The following is a 21779-nucleotide window of genomic DNA, read 5'->3' as shown; positions in this document are numbered from 1 at the left end:
TAAAGTGTCAGGCTTCTATCCTATTCCCTCTTCCTTGAAAGAGAATCCTTACTTCATAAGGCTTAATGCTTAGGATCAGGAGAAGTGCCTCTGAGGGGAAAAGTGGGACATAGCTCTGCCAAGATTTGGAAACCTCCAAACTCTCTGAACCCAAGGTCCAGACTTTCTCCTGCCAGCTTCTTGTTTCCAAAATTGGCCAAGATCTATCATGTAAAACACATACAAACATATAAGGGAAATTGGGCAGAGAACTGCTGGTCTGGTGAATGGAGAGGGGATGTTGGTGTGGACTATACATGGGTGGCTAATAAGCAAAGGCATAAGGGTTGGAGAGAGATGCTGTGGTGGTTAGGAAGGAGATGAGACAGAATTAATGCCTCACAATTGTAGGTGCGACTCCTTAGTTCTATAGTTTTGCTGAATGAAGGTTGCATCATCCTTCTTTTTAGAAGTATCAAGATCTTTCCAAATCACATATAATGAATATTGTTACCAAAGTCGAGTGCCTGCCCCTTTCTCTGCCAAGTGGTAGCAACACTTCTGTGGTTTTCAAATAGTTAAAGATAATCGGTGCGTTTGCCTTCTATAACATATTTGTATTGCTTTCTTGGACAACCTTTACAATACCTCTTTTATTTTATAGCTTACATGTTGAACCAGTAAGGCTCTATCCATGGGTTTTCCTGATAGCTACCTCTAAACTCCCCACCCCCGTAATATTTATATCTGAAATCAGTGTTGGCTAGGAGTACATGTAATAAATTATTTTTTGGCAAATACTATATGACATGCAATTTATCACTGGAGTCTTTTTTTCAGCCTTGTTTTGGCTTATTGTCAAGACAAGCTACTTTGCATGCAACTTCCTAAGCTACTGGTTACCACATACTCTTGCATGTCCCTTGTTTCTGCAGAGGAAGGGAACTGTTATGCATTGTACATCACATTGCTGCCTTCTGTAATGTCCTATTTCCACATGTAAATATTTATTGAGACTGGGAGATTTCATCATTGGTGCTACAATGATGTCTATATATTTAGGGACGGAGTCCAGACCTCACTGCAGCCAGAGAAATCTGAGAAGCATCTACTGCTTGGAAAAACACTAAGCGGCAGACAGAACTAAACTCACCAGCAGCATCATGAAGCCAGGCAGCTTTTTCCTCCTCACTCTGATGGTCTTCTTTTTGTACTCAGGTGAGTCATATTTCATATTGCAAAATTTCTCTTTCTCAGAGAGGTGTAGGGACCATACAATCGATGGACTATTCATGCCTTCAAATGAGTGTAGGAAGGCTCCACCTGTGGTGGCTAAATCCAGTTAAAATCTCCTTGCAAACCATGGTGTTCGCTGTCTGAAAGCGAAAGGAAGGAGGAGACATTGTGGTCAAACATAGGGACATGAAGGACAGGGACACACATCCCCCCAAAACACACACTTGTACCTTTCTCTCATTCTTTTGAACACTGAAACATGTCTGTCCTCCAAGTTCCTCCTATATGAAATTATACATGGCAGGAAGAGCCAGAATGAATGTCTTCCTATGTGAGATTTACTCTATCAAATAAAGATACTCTACATCAAGGCTCTACATTTCTCAAGGCACCCACCACTATTCACACAATAGGAGCCTTTTTGAAAATGGAGGCTTGAGATATTAATGCCCCCTGAAGCTACCATGTACCCTCCTTTCTTCATGGTCTCCATGTGGCTTTTGTGACATAAAAAGTGGACCTAGCCATGATTCTATATTTTTTTTTAAGATATTTTATTAGAGTTTTCCAAGTTATAACAAGAAAAGTGGGGAAAAAAGAAAATACAAAAAATAAAAACATACAAAATAAAAACAGTTAAAAACACATTAATTTTCATAACATATCTTCCATACACTTATTTTCCCAGACCTCCTCAAACCTCCCTTTTTTGTATTCCAGTTCAATTTGTCAGTTCAGCACATCCTTACCATCAAGTTTTTACCCTATTCTAATCTTTCATTACATTACCTTACTCTATTCTCCTCATTGTCCTATAAAAACCTTAACCTAAATCTTTTTTTTAGTAACTTCTCTTAACCATTATATTCTTTCCTAATCCCTTAAACTTTTATACCAGAGCCAAGCAATTTCATTTCATCCATCCATCTAGTATTCATCAATTATGTAGAATAATCCTAATAACAAAAAATAGGAAGGAAAAAAAGAAAATCTTCATCCAACGTCCCATCCCCCAGGTCCCGGGTTCGTCAGTCCATTTGTCCATTGAACTGGCACATTAACCTGGTGACCTAATATCCGAGGCTCTTAAATCTCTTCCACATCCCTTCCACTGTTTTTCTTCATATTTTCTTTTCACTCGTGTAATCTCCAATTTAATAATGCTTTTGCCTCCTTCCAACCAAAAGGTCCCTTTTCCACAGTCCAAACTGAGCTCCATGTAGTACTTAAAAGCATGTTTCAAAGCCCCTCCAGACTTTGGAATCCCCATATCTCCAAACCTCTCACAGTCCACTACCAGACTCGGAAAGTCCATATGTCCCTGCTCAGGGGGGTCCATCCAACCCCAATTTCCAGTTCGATCCAAACTTCTTCTTTCCGAGTCTGATTTTTTCGAAAGCCAGTTGCCAATTCCAAATATTCATGTTCCTGCAGGGCCGCAACCTCCGTCTGTGGCTCCATTTCTGACTCCCCAGGTTCAGCAGAATCCTCTTCTTTCTTCTGTTCTAACAAGGCACAATCTTGGTATAAATCCTGGGTAAACTCCATACCTTTTTCTACTGCCTGTCCAAGATTTCCCACAGTCTGCTTAAGGTTCCCAACCAAGTCAGTCATCAAATTCATTCCCTCATGAAATTCTTCCAGTAGAGCATTTGTTTTGAGAAAAGCGCACAACAACATTTCTGAGTACATTGTCCTTCAAGGTCACCATTCAATTCCCACAGGTTATACTGTAACGGCTGGAAAATCCCTAGTTACAGTTTCACTATCTCCCCCTAGAGGGAAAACTTCTGTTACAAATCCAGCCCCAAAGTTTCTTTTACTTTTAAATACTTTGTCAATCGTTGTTAGTTTAAAGTTACAAAAAGAAACAGTGGAATCGCAGCTTTTTTTCTTCTTTTAGCTATCTGTCAAACAGCTTCTGTCGTGGTCAATGAGCTTCAAACGTCAGTCCTGACACCCCGCTCCCTGGGTCAGGACGGCAGAAAATTACTTTATTTTAAACTTACTTCTGCAGGATAAAACAGTCCAAAGAAAGCACCCCCTTCTTCTCCTGCTGCCGAAGGGGGGGTTCAGCTATTTTAGATGATGAAATCCACTCCTTTAAAATAGTTTTCAAAACTCTAGTTTACTTTGTCTTTGCTTTGTTCAGACTACAAAAAAAGGAAGGTTGACTTCCTGTTAGACCTTCCCGTTTCAGTACCGAATTGTAGTGCCTTTTTGAGTCCAATTCCTTTCTTTTCCCAGTTCCTTAAATTGTGGTTCGATTTTCCCGAGTTTAGGTACTCACAGTGGTTGTTTTTAAAGTCCAAATTGTCCAAGAAGAAGGCAGCGCTCTCCGGCAACGGCTGTGCAGCTTCGCTCCACGGAAATAGCGGTAGACTCTCAGCACCACACCACTTCCTCCTCTTCGCTTTGGGGCCCGTTATTGAGCTCCTTTGTGGGTTGGGGGGGCACTAAGGGTGCCCGCCGAGTCCCAGGGTCACAGGCTTCATCCGCCTGTGATTTCTAAAGGGTCCCCGCTTCGCCGTAGCGGGAAAGACCCGTTTCGTGCGGAGCTTGTCCCTCAGTTTCAGAGGGAGTCCGCCATTGCCGGAGGTGCCACCCCGGAAGTCGACCTAGCCATGATTCTAAACACACAAAGCACCACAGCCAGGCATTCAAGGGAAATCAACAGAACTGGGTCCCAGTTAGATATGGACTAAACCAGTATATACAGTTATTTGTAATTATTATAGTTAACAGACTGAACCATTTCCCATTGATTTGCTTGTCTTCCTATCCATGCTCAGTGACATTTAAAGGAAATTGCATATTGCCAAGGCACTTTTAGGATAACATAGGATGTACAAGATACAGTGCATCCCACTTTTCGGTTACTAGAAATAAATGTTATCAAATGGACTATTATTCAACATATGGATTTGCTAAATCATTTTCACATTATCTATGTTTTGCATCTAGATGTTGTTGTGAAAGCAACATGGGAAGCGGTAAGTGGGAAATCATTTATTCTTATGATAGAACATGGAAGTAGCATGGAGTTAAGATAAGTGAATTTATATTTCTTGTGGAATTTTAAATTATTTTCTGTGTGTGTGTGTCAATTTTTAAAATAGAATTTATAATACAGGCAACAAAAACACATCAACACATATAAAACATACAAATGCTGGATTTCCCCCATGATTTCACATCTCTAGTCCCATCCCTTTTTTTAAAAAAAGCGGTGGAATTATTATTAGTTCCAGTTGCTACCCACAATTTGTAAGAATGTCTCACCTTGTGTTCTGTAGTAGCCTACTGGGGTTATTCTGTTATTACTAGACAGACCTCCCAACCTTGCAGGCATATTATTTAGCCACTGTCGTATGAATCCAGGCACACACTGTGTGTGTTTTTTTAAGCATTTATTTGCAAAAACAACTGTTAAATGTGTCTAGCATGAAACCCCTGGAGCTGCCCACTCATAATCTGGCAGGATTACCGTATTTTTCACCCTATAGGATGCAATTTTTCCCCTCCAAAAATGAAGGGGAAATCTGTGTGCGTCCTATGGGGCGAATGCAGGCTTTCACTGAAGCTTGGAGTTCCCACAGGGCTCCCTAGGCTGTGGATAGCAGCCTGCTGCACGGAGCGTGGGGAGCTCTGAAGCAGAGCGCCCCGCACTTCGGGCAGACATCAGGCAGCCCCACAAGCTCAGGGGACAGCGGGGAGGCGCAGCGCCGCCATCCCGCTGGTTCCCCACCTGGTTTGGATTCTCCGACCTGGTTTTGGGGGGGGAAATAAAGGGAATTTCCCCCCCTTTATTTCCCCCCAAAAAAACTAGGTGCGTCCTATGGGCCAGTGTGTCCTATGGGATGAAAAATACGGTAATCTTCCCTGAAGGGACTACCGTGTCTGCAAATTTTGTTTGGCAGTGTGAAAAACACTGTTCTAACACTGCAATATTTTAAACTTTAAAGGTGTCTTGTATGAAATCCCTGGCACCGACAATCTATAATTTGACAAGTTTAAGCACCCACAATGGGGCCTTACCATGTCACCGAATCACATGCCCCAAGAGGGAACTTGGGATGAATAGAGAACAACATTATCACCCATTCCCTGCTTGCCAGGACGATGAATCAGCATTTCCTGTGCTTGAATGCATAACTGAATATAACACTTGGTGTATTCCTCATCTTTGCCTCATTATTAGGCATGTCATAATCAGAAAGGCCTTGCAGTCCAAAGGTTAAGTGGGGAGGACCTCTAAAAGTGTTGTATCCTTCGTCTTCAGGAATATTGCAAAGGGCATCCAAACCCAGCATGCATCTTTGAGAAACGTCCCCACTGCGGTTCTGATGGCGAGACCTATGACAACCGGTGTGACTTCTGCAATGCATATATGTGAGTATATCAAAGAATCATGCAGTCTAAAGGGACCCCAAGAGTCATGTATTCCAACCTCCTGGAATGCAGGAATCCTTTCCCCCCTGATACATCTTTGTTGGAAGTTAAAAAGTACTTGATTATATTTTCACTAAGCATGGTGAGATGTAAATAAATGAAATAAAAAGAAATTGAGAATCAGCACCCATGTAGAAGGGAAAGTCAAGCGGGGGGGGACACACACCCCCGGGCAGTGCTGGAATCATTTTGCACAATGTGGGGTTCTAGCCCATGGCCCTGAGTTTTGTCTTGTTTATGAGGCCCAAAGGAATATGGTGAGCAGAGCTAATCTGTAGGTAGCCCTGAATTTGAAGATGGAGTGGCTTGGGAGGGCTATTCACATGCACCACCCTCCTGACACTCTTGCTGCTGCTGCTAAGAGTGATCCAGGGGGGTGGGGAGGGGAAATAGGCCCAAATGGGCTCCATCTGTTAGAATATTCCATTCCATCTTAAGAGGAACAGGCATGACTGTTGTGTGTCACATGCCTGTTTACACTCCAGCACAGCTCGCTGCGAACTTCCGTTTGTGTGTAGCTATCGCTTAAGCTGCTTGCTTTTGGACACGAAGGGGAGAAGACATGTTTTTCCTCTTGTCCTGATGTATGCTGAATAAACTGCTTGTAAATATTCTTTACAAAGCCTCTCCCTCCCGCTTCTGTTGTGCGTTTACTCTGCTGAGTTGCATGCCCAGTTTCTGAACTTCTGAAGCTCTGGGTCACAGATTCATGCTGCACAAAGGACTGGAGTTCGGCCGGCATGTTGGCCCGTGGGCTAGGGCCAGCTGGGTGCTTGCCAATAGTCCCTGATTCCTTAGGAGCATCCCAACACTATTGCCATCCCACAAGGCCAGACACAACGCAAAAGGTAGTAGGGTTGGCCCAGAAGAAAAATAACAAAAATCCTTATCATTGGGTTATAAGAACATTATTCTGAAGGTAACAAAGGCCTACACTAGGTGTTTCCTTAATGTGGATCTTGAAATTGCACTAGGTAAAAGTCTGAACATTTGCTGCTAGAGAGGTTTGACACAGATGTACGATAAAGGCGGGAGAAGGGGAATCTTCCCCAAAGTGGTAGACCTGAAAAGAGCATTAGTCCCTCGTGATCAATATTGGCTAGGCTGATAGGAAGCTGTTTTCCAGGGTCTCAGACAGGATTCTTCCTCAGCCCTTTCCCGTCCCCAAGACACATAGCAATGATGGCCTAAGCTTTCCCATCTATATAGTATTTCTCTTTAAGGAGTTATAATGAAAGCTGCATCTTACGAATTCTCCTATTTATTTACTTCTTTTTTCCTCATCAGCAAAAGTGGAAGAAAGCTGAAACTGAAATACTATGGAAAATGCAAAAAAGCTTAAGATGCACAAGACTATGAAACATCTACAAAAGAAGTCCCATTTCTCTTTAAGCTTCACTCATCACCACACAAAAAAAAATCCATTCTTCTCTTTGCTTATCCTCTGTGAGCCAGTGAATATCTCACAACATCTTGATTCGGTTTATCAATAAATAAGCTCAGCAACATTATCAAACTCTCCATACATTTATTTGTGTATTATCTATTCTTAAAAATATTATATGATTTGGGCAAGAGATAGGTCTTGAAGTTTGTTACTAATGACGCACTATCAGGGAACTGAGTCAAACAATCAGCAGAATCTTCTCCCTTTCGAGTATGACATTTCTGACTTCTGGCAATTGAGTTCAGCAGATTAAAAAACCCAAAAAACACACCTGTACACAGACAGGTGATTAGTTAGACACTGAGACTAGGACCCACCCCCTGTCATAATACCTTTCTTTTCTTTTGATTTTTAGTAAAAGAAAATAAAAAAGAGACAGAGAAATAAGAGAAAAGTACACATTGAAAATTCAGTTGCCATCATATGAATTGATATATGCCATTCAAGTGGGTACCCAGCTACATCATTGTGCCAGCAGAAGAATTAATGTTAATGCAATGGGATTTCTCTCCTCCTTGCTTTCCCCACCTGGGTGTCCCACAGTGTCGCCTATGTTGCTCTGCTGGATTTGGAAAATCTCTAGGGCAGGTTAGGCTATGCAAAGGAGAAGAGAGAAAGGGAGAGCGTTCTGCTGCACAAGGGGAATGTAAGAAGCAGCTGCTGGATCAGGCCAATGGGCCACCAGGTCCATTATCCTGTTCTGCATATGCCCAGTTGTCAAGTTCATTAGGACTTCTCTTAGAGGCAGCAGCCATCTTGTTTTTGTGAGAGAGAAAGGCAGAAGAGCTCCGCAATTTCACAGGTATTGTTCCACAAGGAAATCTCAACAGAGCAGAGAAAATAGTGTTCATCCTTCAGCCTTTTCCACTGGAAGGCAACTCAACTGCTCATCAGAGTATCTGCTTATGGCAGGGAATGGCAGGAAGTACCCCCATGTTGTGATAACATCTGATAAAGTGTCAGGCTTCAATCCTATTCACTCTTCCTTGAAAGAGAATCCTTACTTCATAAGGCTTAATGCTGAGTAAAAATACATAGGAACAGAGGAAGCTCCTTTGAACGACAAAGTGGGGAATGGCTCTGCCAAGATTTGGAACCCTCCAAACTCTCCAGACCCAAGGTCCAGACTTTCTCTTGCCAGCTTCTTGTTTCCAAATTTGGCCAAGATATGGGATCGTGCCCATGTCTCTTCTGTCCCAGCATCCTGTTCTCACAGCTGACAACCAGATACCTATGGGATGCCTGCAAGCAGGACCTGAGGGCAAAAGCACTGGACCCACCTTCTGTTCTCCCAGTAACTTGTATTCAGAAGAAAATGGCCTCAAACAATGGAAATCCAAGATTCTCACGCCATACATTCATGGCTTGTTTTCTCCTATCATCAAATCTTGTTTTCTCTGTGCTTGTTTTCCACTTCTGTGGTTTTAATCAATTAAAGATAATAAGTGTTTGACGTATATAATGTGTTTGTATTACTTTCTGGGACAACAATACCTCTTTTATTTTATGGCTTACATGCTGATCGAGTAAGGCTCCTTTGTTTTTCTTTACACTAAAACAATTGCCTATGATCAAAAGAATCCCAACATTTCTAAAACTGATTTGTTTGTACCTCATTTCTTGTGACCTGCAATGTCATCATCCCACTAGAAGGCCGTATTTCTTAAGGAACCAGTTGCCAAATGTTTATTGCATACACGTGGAATGTACATTGAAAGGGAAACCATTAAAATTGGTACAAGACATTGCAGTCTTGTGTAATCACATTTGCATGTGTTAATATTTCTCAAAAGTTGGGAGATTTCATCATCAAGGCTGCAGAAACTTCCATAAATACATGGAAGAGATACCAGACCTCATCCATAACCAGTGGAATCTGAAAAGCATCTATTGCTTGGAAAAGCACTAAGAGACCAACAGATCCAAACCCACCAGCAAAACCATGAAGCCAAGCAGCTTTCTCCTCCTCACTCTGATGGTCTTCTTTTTGTACTCAGGTGAGTAATATTTCATATTGCAAAATTTCTCTCTCTTGGAGAGGTGTAGGGACCAAACAGTCCATAGACTATTTGTGTCTTCAGATGAGTGTAAGAAGGCTTCACCTGTGTTGACTAAATCCAGTTAAAATCTCCCTGCAAACCATTGTGTTCGCTTTCTGAAAGTTTACGGAAGGAGGGGACATTGCTGTTAAGCATAGGGACACTGGAGGCAGGGACACACATCCCCCCAAAACACACACACACTTGAACCTTCCTACATTCTTTTGAACACTGAAACATGTCTGTTCTCAAGCTTCCTCCTATATGAAATCATACATGCTAGAAAGAACCAGAATGAATGTCTTGCTATGTGAGATTTACTCTATCAAATAAAGATACTCTCCACCAGGGCTCTACACTACAAAAGGCGCCCACCACAATAGGAGCCTTTTTGAAAGCTGAGGCTCGAAACACTAATGCCCCCTGAAGCTACCATGTACCCTCCGTTCTTCATGATCTCCACGTAGCTCTTCTGACATAAAAAGTGAACCTAGCCATGATTCTAAATACGCAAAGCACCACAGCCGGGCTTTCAAGGGAAATCTGCAGAACTGGGTCCCAGTTAGTTTATGGATTAAACCAGTATATACAGTTATTTGTATTTAGTGTAGTTAACGGACTGAACCATTTCCCATTGATTTGATTGTCTTCCTATCCATGCTCAGTGACATTTCAAGGAAATTGTATATTGCCAAGGCAAATTATAGATGCATTTTTAGGATAACATAGGATGTAAAAGATACAATGCATCTCACTTTTCAGTTCCTAGAAATTGTTGTTGTTTAGTCATTTAGTTGTGTCCGACTCTTCGTGACCCCATGGACCAGAGCACGCCAGGCACTTCTCTCTTCCACTGCCTCCCGCAGTTTAGTCAAACTCATGCTGGTAGCTTCGAGAACACTATCCAACCATCTTGTCCTCTGTCGTCCCCTTCTCCTTGTGCCCTCCATCTTTCCCAGCATCAGGGTCTTTTCCAGGGAGTCTTCTCTTCTCATGAGGTAGCCAAAGTATTGGAGCCTCAGCTTCGCGATCTGTCCTTCCAGTGAGCACTCAGGACTAATTTCCTTAAGAATGGATGCGTTTGATCTTCTTGCAGTCCATGGGACTCTCAAGAGTCTCCTCCAGCACCATAATCCAAAAGCATCAATTCTTTGGCAATCAGCCTTCTTTATGGTCCAACTCTCACTTCCATACATCACTACTGGGAAAACCATGGCTTTAACTATACGGACCTTTGTTGGCAAGGTGATGTCTCTGCTTTTTAAGATGCTGTCTAGGTTTACCATTGCCTTTCTTCCAAAGAGCAGGCGTCTTTTAATTTCGTGACTGCTGTCACCATCTGCAGTGATCATGGAGCCCAAGAAAGTAAAATCTCTCACTGCCTCCATTTCTTCCCCTTCTATTTGTCAGGAGGTGATGGGCCCAGTGGCCATGATCTTCGTTTTTTTGATGTTGAGCTTCAGACCATATTTTGCGCTCTCCTCTTTCACCCTCATTAAAAGGTTCTTTAATTCCTCCTCACTTTCTGCCATCAAGGTTGTGTCATCTGCATATCTGAGGTTGTTGATATTTCTTCCGGTGATCTTAATTCCGGCTTGGGATTCATCCAGCCCAGCCTTTCGCATGATGAATTCTACATATAAGTTAAATAAGCAGGGGGACAATATACAGCCTTGCCGTACTCCTTTCCCAATTTTGAACCAATCAGTTGTTCCGTATCCAGTTCTAACTGTAGCTTCTTGTCCCACATAGAGATTTCTCAGGAGACAGATGAGGTGATCAGGCACTCCCATTTCTTTAAGAACATGCCATAGTTTGCTGTGGTCGACACAGTCAAAGGCTTTTGCATAGTCAATGAAGCAGAAGTAGATGTCTTTCTGGAACTCTCTAGCTTTCTCCATAATCCAGCGCATGTTTGCGATTTGGTCTCTGGTTCCTCTGCCTCTTCGAAATCCAGCTTGCACTTCTGGGAGTTCACGGTCCATATACTGCTTGAGCCTTCATTGTAGAATTTTAAGCATAACCTTGCTAGCGTGTGAAATGAGTGCAATTGTGCGGTAGTTGGAGCATTCTTTGGCACTGCCCTTCTTTGGGATTGGGATGTAGACTGATCTTCTCCAGTCCTCTGGCCACTGCTGAGTTTTCCAAACTTGCTGGCATATTGAGTGTAGCACCTTAATAGCATCATCTTTTAAAATTTTTAATAGTTCAGCTGGAATACCATCACTTCCACTGGCCTTGTTATTTGCAGCGCTTTCTAAGGCCCATTTGACTTCACTCTCCAGGATGTCTGGCTCAAGGTCAGCAACCACACTACCTGGGGTGTACGAGCCATCCTTATCTTTCTGGTATAATTCCTCTGTGTATTCTTGCCACCTCTTCTTGATGTCTTCTGCTTCTGTTAGGTCCTTTCCACTTTTGTCTTTTATTATGGTAATCTTTGTACGAAATGTTCCTTTCATCTCTCCAATTTTCTTGAACAGATCTCTGGTTCTTCCCATTCTGTTGTTTTCCTCTATTTCTTTGCATTGCTCTTTTAAGAAGGCCTTCTTGTCTCTCCTTGCTATTTTTTTGAACTCTGCATTCAATTTCCTGTATCTTTCACTATCTCCCTCGCATTTTGCTTGCCTTCTCTCCACCGCTATTTGTAAGGCCTCGTTGGACAGCCACTTTGCTTTCTTGCATTTCCATTTCATTGGGATGGTTTTCGTTGCTGCCTCCTGTATAATGTTGCGAGTCTCTATCCATAGTTCTTCCAGCACTCTGTCCACCAAATCTAAATCCTTAAACCTGTTCCTCACTTCCACTGTGTATTCATAAGGGATTTGACTTAGATTGTATCTTACTGGCCCAGTGGTTTTTCCTACTTTCTTCAGTTTAAGCTTGAATTTTGCTATAAGAAGCTGATGATCTGAGCCACAGTCAGCTCCAGGTCTTATTTTTGCTGACTGTATAGAGCTTCTCCATCTTTGGCTGCAGAGAATATAATCAATCTGATTTCGATGCTGCCCATCTGGTGATGTCCATGTGTAGAGTCGTCTCTTGTGTTGTTGGAATGAGTGTTTGTGATGACCAGCTTGTTCTCTTGGCAGAACTCTATTAGCCTTTGCCCTGCTTCGTTTTGAACTCCAAGGCCAAACTTGCCACTTGTTCCTTTTATCTCTTGACTCCCTACTTTAGCATTCCAATCCCCTATAATGAGAAGAACATCCTTCTTTGGTGTAAATTCTATAAGGTGTTGTAAGTCTTCGTAGAATTGGTCATTTTCAGTTTCTTCAGCACCAGTGGTTGGTGCATAAACTTGGATTATTGTGATGTTAAAAGGTCTGCCTTGGATTCGTATCGAGATCATTCTATCATTTTTGAGATTGCATCCCAATACTGCTTTTGCCACTCTTTTGTTGACTATGAGGGCCACTTTTTTTCTTTTACGGGATTCTTGCCCACAGTAGTAGATATGATGGTCATCCAAACTGAATTCTCCCATTCCCGTCCATTTTAGTTCACTGATGCCAAGGATGTCAATATTTATTCTTGCCATCTCATTTTTGAACACATCCAACTTACCAAGGTTCATGGTTCTTACATTCCAGGTTCCTATGCAATATTTTTCTTTACAGCATTGGACTTTCCTTTTGCTTCCAGGCATATCCGCAACTGAGCGTCCTTTCAGCTTTGGCCCAGCTGCTTCATCAGCTCTGAATCTACTTGTACTTGCCCTCCGCTCTTCCTCAGTAGCATGTTGGACGCCTTCTGACCTGAGGGGCTCATCTTCCAGCGTCATAACTTTTATATGCCTTTTGTCTTTGTCCATGGAGTTTTCTTGGCAGGGATACTGGAGAGGCTTGCCAGTTCCTGCTCCAGGTGGATCACGTTTGGTCAAAACTCTCCACTATGACCTGTTCATCTTGGGTGGCCCTGCATGGCATAGCTCATAGCTTCTCTGAGTTATTCAAGCCCCTTCACCACAGCAAGGCAGTGATCCATGAAGGGGTAAATGTTATCAAATAGACTATTATTCAACATATGGAATTTCTAAATAATTTTCACATTTTCTGTGTTTTGCATCTAGATGTTGTTGTGAAAGCAACATGGGAAGCGGTAAGTGGGAAATCATTTATTCTTATGATAGAACATGGAAGTAGCGTGGAGTTAAGATAAGTGAAATTATTTTTCTTGTGGATTTTAAAATATTCTCTCTCTCTCTCTCTCTCTCTCTCTCTCTCTGAATGTTTATTTATTTGCAAAAACAAGCATTAAATGTGTCTAGCATGAAACGCCTGGAGCTGCCCACTCACAATTTGGCAGGATTAATCTTCTCTGAAGGGACTACCATGTCTGCAAATTTTGTTTCGCAGTTTGAAAAAACTTTGTGCCTGTTCTAACCCTGCAATATTTTAAACTTTAAAGGTGTTTTGCATGAAATCCCAGGCACTGATGATCTACAATTTGACAGGTTTAAGCCCCCGCAATGGGGCCTTACCATGTCACCAAAACATATGTCCCAAGTGGGAACTTGGGATGAATAGAGAACAACTTTATCACACAATTCACTCCTTGCCAAGACGATAAATCAGCATTTCTCTGTGCTTTAATGCACACCTTAATATAACACTTGTTGAATTGTCATTTGCATTCCTCATCTTTGCCTCTTTCTTAGGCATGTGATAATCAGAAAGGCCTTCCAGTCCAAAGGTTAAGTGGGGAGGAGCTTTAAAACTGTTGTGTCCTTTGTCTTCAGGAATATTGCAAAGGGTATCTAAAACCAGGATGCACCTTGGAATACCGTCCCCACTGTGGTTCTGATGGCAAGACCTACGGCAACCAGTGTGAATTCTGCAATGCATATATGTGAGTATATCAAAGAATCATGCAGTCTAAAGGGACCCCAAGAGTCATGTATTCCAACCTCCTGGAGTGCAGGAATATTTTTTTCCCTCTCAGACATCTTTGTTGGAAGTTAAAAAGTACATGATTATATTTGCACTAAGCATGGTGAGATGTAAATAAACGAAATAAAATGATATTGAGAATCAGCACCCATGTAGAAGGGAAAGTCAAGTGGGGGGACACCCCTCTCCTGAGTTTTGTGTTAATTATGAGGCCCAAAGGAACATGGTGAGTGGAGCTAATCTGTAGGTAGCCCTGATTTGAAGATGGAGTGGCTTGGGAGGGCTATTCACATGCACCACACTCCTGACACTCTTGTTGCTGCTGCTAAGAGCGATCCAGGGGGATGGGGAGGGGAAGTATCCCCAAACGGGCTCTATCTGTTAGAATATTCCATTCCACCTTAAGAGGAACAGGCATGACTGTTGTGTGTCACATGCCTGTTTACACTCCAGCACAACTTGCTGGGAACTTCTGTTTGTCTGTAGCTATTGCTTAAGCTGCTTGCTTTTGGACATGAAGGGGAGAAAACATGTTTTTCCTCTTGTCCTGATGTATGCTGAATAAACTGCTTGTAAATATGCTTTACACAGCCTCTCCCTGCCACTTCTGTTGTGTGTTTACTCTGCTGAGTTGTGTGTCCAGCTTCTGAACTTCTGAAGCTCTGGGTCGCAGATTCATGCTGCACAAAGGACTGGAGTTCGACCGGCATGTTGGCCCGTGGGTTGGGGACAGCTGGGGGCTTACCAATTGCCCTCAATTCCTTACAAGCATCCCAACACTTATCCCATCCCACAACACCAGACACAACACAAAAGGTAGTAGGGTTGGCCCAGAAGAAAAATAACAAAAATCCTCATCAGGGAATCAGGGGGTAATAAGAACATTATTCTGAAGGTAACAAAGGCCTACACTAGGTGTTTCCTTAATGTGGATCTTGAAATTGCACTAGGTAAAAGTCTGAATATTTGCTGCTAGAGAAGTTTGACGCAGATGTACAGTGAAGGCTGGAGAAGGGGAATCTTCCCCAAAGTGGTAGACCTGAAAAGTGCTTTGGTCCCTCTTGCTCAATATCGGCTAGGCTGACGGGTAGTAATTTTCCAGGGTCTCTGACCGGATTCTTCCTCAGCCCTTTCCCGTTCCCAAGACACATAGCAATTATGGCATAAGCTTTCCCACCTATATAGTATTTCTCTTTAAGGAGTTATAATGAAAGTTGCATCTTACAAATTCTCATATTTATTTACTTCTTTTTCTCTCATCAGCAAAAGTGGAGGAAAGCTGAAACTGAAATACTATGGAGAATGCCAAAAAGCTTAAGATGCACAAGACTATGAAACATCTACAAAAGAAATCTCATTTCTCTTTAAGCTTCGCTCATCACATCACCACAAAAGAAAAAATATCCATTCTTCTCTTTGCTTATCCTCTGTGAGCCAGTGAATATCTTGCAACATCTTGATTCGGTTTATCAATAAATAAGCTCAGCAACATTATCAAACTCTCCATTCGTTTATTTATGTATTATCTATGCTTAAAATTATTATGTAATTTGGGCAAGAAATCGGTCTTGGAGTTTGTTACTAATAACGCACAATCAGGGAACTGAGTCAAACAATCAGCAGAATCTTCTCCCTTTCAACTATGACATTTCTGACTTCTGGCAATTGATTTCTGCAGATTAAAAAAGCCCATACCCCTGCCATGATACATTTCTTTTTTTTTTCCCTATTGATTTTTAATAGTAGAAAATAAAAAAAAACAGACAGAGAAATAAGAGAAAAGTACACATTGAAAATTCAGTTGCCATCATATGAATTGATATACGCCATTCAAGATCTCCTCACTTTCACAGGTATTGTTCCACAAGGAAATCTCAACAGAGCAGAAAAAATAGTGTCCATCCTTCAGCCTTTTCCACTGGAAGGCAACTCAACTGCTCATCAGAGTATCTGCTTATGGCAGGGAATGGCAGGAAGTAGCCCCATGTTGTGCAAACATCTGATAAAGTGTCAGGCTTCAATCCAATTCACTCTTCCTTGAAAGCAAATCCTTACTTCATAAGGCTTAATGCTTAGGATCAGGAGAAGAGCCTCTGGGGGAAAATGTGGGACATAGCTCTGCCAAGATTTGGAAACCTCCAAACTTTCTGAACCCAGGGTCCAGACTTTCTTCTGTCAGCTTCTTGTTTCCACAATTGGCCAAGATGTATCATGTAAAAGACACCCAAACTTATGAGGGAAATTGGGCAGAGAACTGCTAGTCTGATGAATGGAGAGGGGATGTTGGTGTGGACTATACATGGGTGGCTAATAAGCGAAGGGATAAGTTGGAGAGAGATGCTGCAGTGATTAGGAGGGAGATGAGACAGAATTCACACCTCACAATTGTAGGTGCGACTCCTTAGTTCTAACGTTTTGCTGAATGATGGTTGCATCATCCTTCTTTTTAGAAGTATCAAGATCTTTCCAAACCACTGTGATCTCAAGAGAATGACTATTGCTACAAAAGCCGAATGCCTGCCCCTTTCTCTGCAATGGGGTCCAGGCGCCCACACAGGGTCTCTGTTTCTTTGGAGAATTGAGGATGCGGAGGATACTGTCTTGGCTTTAAGAAATATGTTTTCTTAAGCTATGTACACCTTCAATCTGCATGGAGGGAGTCCAGATATTACAATTATGGGCATTTCAAGAGGGACTTGTACCCCACAGCAGCGAAGGCAGCCTTCAGCCAGTCTTCCCAAGATGGATCCCTGTTCTTTTTCCTGCTTCTTATTCCCCCCAGCATCCTTTACTTCCAGACTTCCTTTTCCTGTCACCTCAAACATACACTCCATCACCTTGTTAACATCCCCATCGTGGATTCCTCCTTGTTGGCCTTTTGTCATGTTAACAGGTTTGCTCTTCACTAAGCCAACCAGGCTGGTTTGGATATGAAAGTCCAGGAATTCTCTGTCTGGCAGATCAACTTGTATTTTAATCCATATCCCAATTAATCAAAATCCTAGCATATAGTCATTTCTAGGGTTTAAGGGAGCCCCCCCTTAAATCTATGACAATATACTGCTTCAAAGAGAATTGGAAAATGATGAAGATGACCTTGAGATAATAATCTGAGCATCGGAAGAACACAAGAATACCCCTGCTGGATCATGCCCATGTCTCTTCTGTCCCAGCCTCCTGTTCTCACAGCTGACAACCAGATACCTATGGGATGCCTGTAAGCAGGACCTGAGGGCAAAAACACTGGACCCACCTTCTGTTTTCCAGTAATTTGTATTCAGAAGAAAATTGCCTCAAACAATGAAAATCCAAGATGCTCACGCCAAACATTGATAGCTTGTTTTCTCTTATCAGCAAATCTTGTTTTCTCTGTGCTTGTTTTCCACTTCTGGGGTTTTCAAATAATTAAAGATAATAGGTGTGTTTGACGTATATAACGTGTTTGTACTGCTTCCTTGGACGACCTTTACAATACCTGTTTTATTTTATAGCTTACAAGTTGAACGAGTTAGACTTGTTCCATAGGATTTCATGATAGCCACATCTAAACTCCCCACCCCTGCAATATATATATCTAAAATCAGTGTTGGCTAGGAGTCCGTGTAATAAATTATTTTTTGACAAATACTATATGACATGCAATTTATCATTGGAGTCTTTTTTTCAGCCTTGCTTTGGCTTATGGTCAAGACAAGCTACTTTGCATGCAACTTCCTAAGTTACTGGTTACCACATACTCTTGCATGTCCCTTGTTTCTGCAGAGGAAGGGAACTGTTATGCATTGTACATCACATTGCTGCCCTCTGTAATGTCCTATTTCCACATGTAAATATTTCTTGAGACTGGGAGATTTCATCATTGGTGCCACAATGACGTCTATATAGCAGGAGTTGAGACCTCACTGCAGCCAGTGAAATCTGAGAAGCATCTACTGCTTGGAAAAACACTAAGAGGCAGACAGAACTAAACCCACCAGCAGCATCATGAGGCCAGGCAGCTTTCTCCTCCTGACTCTGGTGGTCTTCTTTTTGTACTCAGGTAAGTCATATTTCATATTGCAAAATTTCTCTTTCTTGGAGAGGTGTAGGGACCAAACAGTCCATAGACTATTTATGCCTTCAAATGAGTGTAGGAAGGCTCCACCTGTGGTGGCCAAATCCAGTTAAAATCTCCTTGCAAACCATGGTGTTCGCTGTCTGAAAGCTAAAGGAAGGAGGGGACATTGTGGTCAATCATAGGGACACTAAGGACGGGGACACACATCTCCCCAACACACACACACCTTTCCTTTCTCTCATTCTTTTGAACACTGAAACATGTCTGTTCTCAAAGTTCCTCCTATATGAAATTATACATGGCAGGAAGAGCCAGAATGAATGTCTTGCTATGTGAGATTTACTCTATCAAATAAAGGTACTCTCCATCAGGGCTCTACACTACACAAGGCGCCCACCACTATTCACACAATAGGAGCCTTTTTGAAAGCTGAGGCTCGAAACACTAATGCCCCCTGAAGCTACCATGTACCCTCCGTTCTTCATGGTCTCCACGTGGCTCTTGTGACATAAAAAGTGGACCTAGCCATGATTCTAAACACGCAAAGCACCACAGCCAGGCATTCAAGGGAAATCAACAGAACTGGGTCCCAGTTAGTTATGGACTAAACCAGTATACACAGTTATTTGTATTTAGTGTAGTTAACGGACTGAACCATTTCCCATTGATTTGATTGTCTTCCTATCCATGCTCAGTGGCATTTAAAGGAAATTGCATATTGCCAAGGCACTTTTAGGATAACATAGGTTGTACAAGATACAATGCATCCCACTTTTCGGTTACTAGAAATAAATGTTATCAAATGGACTATTATTCAGCATACGGATTTGCTAAATCATTTTCACATTTTCTGTGTTTTGCATCCAGATGTTGTTGTGAAAGCATCATTTGAAGAGGTAAGTGGGAAATCATTTATTCTTATGATAGAACATGGAAGTAGCATGGAGTTAAGATAAGTGAATTTATATTTCTTGTAGAATTTTAAAATATTCTCTGTGTGTTTATGTGTGTGTGTGCACGCGTGTGTGTGTGTGTGAATTTTTAAAACAGAATTTATAATACAGACAACAAAAACACATCGACACAAATATAACATACAAGAGCTGGGTTTTTCCTCAGGATTTCACATCTCTAGTCCCATTCCTTTTTTTAAAAAAGGCGGTGGAATTATTATTAGTTCCAGTTGCTACCCACAATTTGTAAGAAAGTCTCAGCTTGTGTTCTGTTGTAGCCTACTGGGGTTATTCTGTTATTACTAGACAGACCGCCCAACCTTGCAGACATATTATTTAGCCACTGTCATGAATTCAGGCACTCACTGTGTGTTTTTTATAAGTATTTATTTGCAAAATCAACCGTTAATTGTGTCTAGCATGAAACCCCTGGAGCTGCCCACTCGCAATCTGGCAGGATTAATCTTCTCTGAAGGGACTACCATGCCTGCAAATTTTGTTTGGCAGTGTGAAAAACTTTGTGCCTGTTCTAACCCTGCAATATTTTAAACTTTAAGGTGTCTTGCATGAAATCCCTAGCACCGACGATCTACAATTTGACAGGTTTCAACCCCCGTGAGTCGGAACTTAGGATGAATAGAGAACAACATTATCACACAATTCCCTGCTTGCCAGGACAATAAACCAGCATTTCCTGTGCTTGAATGCACACCTTAATACAACACTTGTTGAATTGTCATTTGCATTCCTCATCTTTGCCTCATTATGAATCATGTCATAATCAGAAAGGCAGTCCAAAGGTTAAGTGGGGAGGACCTTTAAAAGTGTTGTGTCCTTCATCTTCAGGAATATTGCAAAGGGCATCCAAACCCAGCATGCATCTTCGAGAAACGTCCCCACTGCGGTTCTGATGGTGAGACCTATGGCAACCAGTGTGACTTCTGCAATGCATATTTGTGAGTATATCATAGAATAATGCAGTTGGAAGGGACCCCGAGAGTCATGTAGTCCAACCTCCTGGAGTGCAGGAATCTTTTTTTCCCTCTCAGACATCTTTGTTGGAAGTTAAAAAGTAAATGATTATATTTTCACTAAGCATGGTGAGATGTAAATAAACGAAATAAAATGATATTGAGAATCAGCACCCATATAGAAGGGAAAGTCAAGTGGGGGGGGACACACACCCCCTGGGCAGTGCTGGAATCATTTTGCACAATGTGGGGTTCTAGCCCATGGCCCTGAGTTTTGTGTTGCTTATGAGGCCCAAAGGAACATGGTGAGCGGAGCTAATCTGTAGGTAGCCCTGATTTGAAGATGGAGTGGCTTGGGCGGGCTATTCACATGCACCACCCTCCTGACACTCTTGTTGCTGCTGCTAAGAGCGATCCAGGGGGTTGGGGAGGGGAAATATCCCCAAACGGCTCTATCTGTTAGAATATTCCATTCCACCTTAAGAGGAACAGGCATGACTGTTGTGTGTCACATGCCTGTTTACACTCCAGCACAACTTGCTGGGAACTTCCGTTTGTGTGTAGCTATTGCTTAAGCTGCTTGTTTTTGGACATGAAGGGGAGAAGACATGTTTTTCCTTTTGTCCTGGTGTATGCTGAATAAACTGCTTGTAAATATGCTTTACACAGCCTCTCCCTGCCACTTCTGCTGTGTGTTTAGTCTGCTGAGTTGTGTGTCCAGCTTCTGAACTTCTGAAGCTCTGGGTCGCAGATTCATGCTGCACAAAGGACTGGAGTTCGACCGGCATGTTGGCCCGTGGGTTGGGGGCAGCTGGGGGCTTACCAATTGCCCTCAATTCCTTAGGAGCATCCCAACACTTATCCCATCCCACAACACCAGACACAACACCAAAGGTAGTAGGGTTGGCCCAGAAGAAAAATAACAAAAATCCTCACCAGGGAATCAGGGGTAATAAGAACATTATTCTGAAGGTAACAAAGGCCTACACTAGGTGTTTCCTTAATGTGGATCTTGAAATTGCACTAGGTAAAAGTCTGAATATTTGCTGCTAGAGAAGTTTGACACAGATGTACAGTGAAGGCTGGAGAAGGGGAATCTTCCCCAATGTGGTAAACCTGAAAAGTGCTTTGGTCCATCTTGCTCAATATCGGCTAGCCTGACGGGAAATAATTTTCCAGGGTCTCTGACCGGATTCTTCCTCAGCCCTTTCCCGTTCCCAAGACACATAGCAATTATGGCATAAGCTTTCCCACCTATGTAGTATTTCTCTTTAAGGAGTTATAATGAAAGTTGCATCTTACAAATTCTCATATTTATTTACTTCTTTTTCTCTCATCAGCAAAAGTGGAAGAAAGCTGAAACTGAAATACTTCGGAAAATGCAAAAAAGCTTAAGATGCACAAGACTATGAAACATCTGCAAACGAAGTCCCATTTCTATTCAAGCTTCACTCATTGCATCACTACAAAAAAAAATCGATTCTTCGCTTTGCTTATGCTCTGTGAGCCATTGAATATCTCGCAACATCTTAATTCAGTTTATCAATAAATAAGCTCCACAACATTATCAAGCTCTCCATACATTTATTTGTGTATTATCTATTCTATAAAATATTATATGATTTGGACGAGAGATTGGTGTTGAAGTTTCTTACTAATAACGCACAATCAAGGAAGTGAGTCAAACAATCAGCAGAATCTTCTCCCGTTCGACTATGACATTTCTGAGTTCTGGCAATTGAGTTCTGCAGAT

General features: G+C 42.0%; 2 protein-coding genes across 4 annotated transcripts; both read left to right on the top strand.

Annotated features, from left to right (window-relative positions):
- The first annotated feature begins 1075 nt into the window (after positions 1 to 1075).
- LOC310699904 (ovomucoid-like) lies at positions 1076 to 15539 on the top strand. Of its 3 annotated transcripts, none has more exons than XM_083488583.1 (4): positions 1076 to 1197; positions 4180 to 4208; positions 5498 to 5607; positions 15309 to 15419. In XM_083488583.1, the coding sequence occupies exons 1-4, from the start codon at positions 1143 to 1145 to the stop codon at positions 15361 to 15363; spliced, it is 249 nt and encodes an 82-aa protein (XP_083344709.1). In that variant the 5' UTR covers positions 1076 to 1142; the 3' UTR covers positions 15364 to 15419. The 3 variants fall into 3 exon arrangements, with proteins under 3 accessions (XP_083344709.1, XP_083344708.1, XP_083344707.1); XM_083488582.1 differs by lacking the exon at positions 15309 to 15419 and adding an exon at positions 6955 to 7170; XM_083488581.1 differs by lacking the exons at positions 1076 to 1197; positions 4180 to 4208; positions 5498 to 5607 and adding exons at positions 8978 to 9111; positions 13226 to 13254; positions 13895 to 14004 and having other exon boundaries at positions 15309 to 15539.
- Positions 15540 to 17964: 2425 nt separating this feature from the next.
- LOC310699905 (ovomucoid-like) lies at positions 17965 to 21559 on the top strand. The gene is made up of 4 exons (XM_083488584.1): positions 17965 to 18084; positions 18970 to 18998; positions 19902 to 20011; positions 21367 to 21559. The coding sequence occupies exons 1-4, from the start codon at positions 18030 to 18032 to the stop codon at positions 21419 to 21421; spliced, it is 249 nt and encodes an 82-aa protein (XP_083344710.1). The 5' UTR covers positions 17965 to 18029; the 3' UTR covers positions 21422 to 21559.
- The last annotated feature ends 220 nt before the right edge of the window (positions 21560 to 21779 follow it).

This window comes from Podarcis liolepis (genome assembly GCF_965112155.1).
Source record: "Podarcis liolepis genome assembly, chromosome: 2".
NCBI lineage: Eukaryota > Metazoa > Chordata > Lepidosauria > Squamata > Lacertidae > Podarcis > Podarcis liolepis.
Note: the sequence above shows the minus strand (reverse complement) of the source record. Positions and strands in the feature narration are given on the sequence as shown.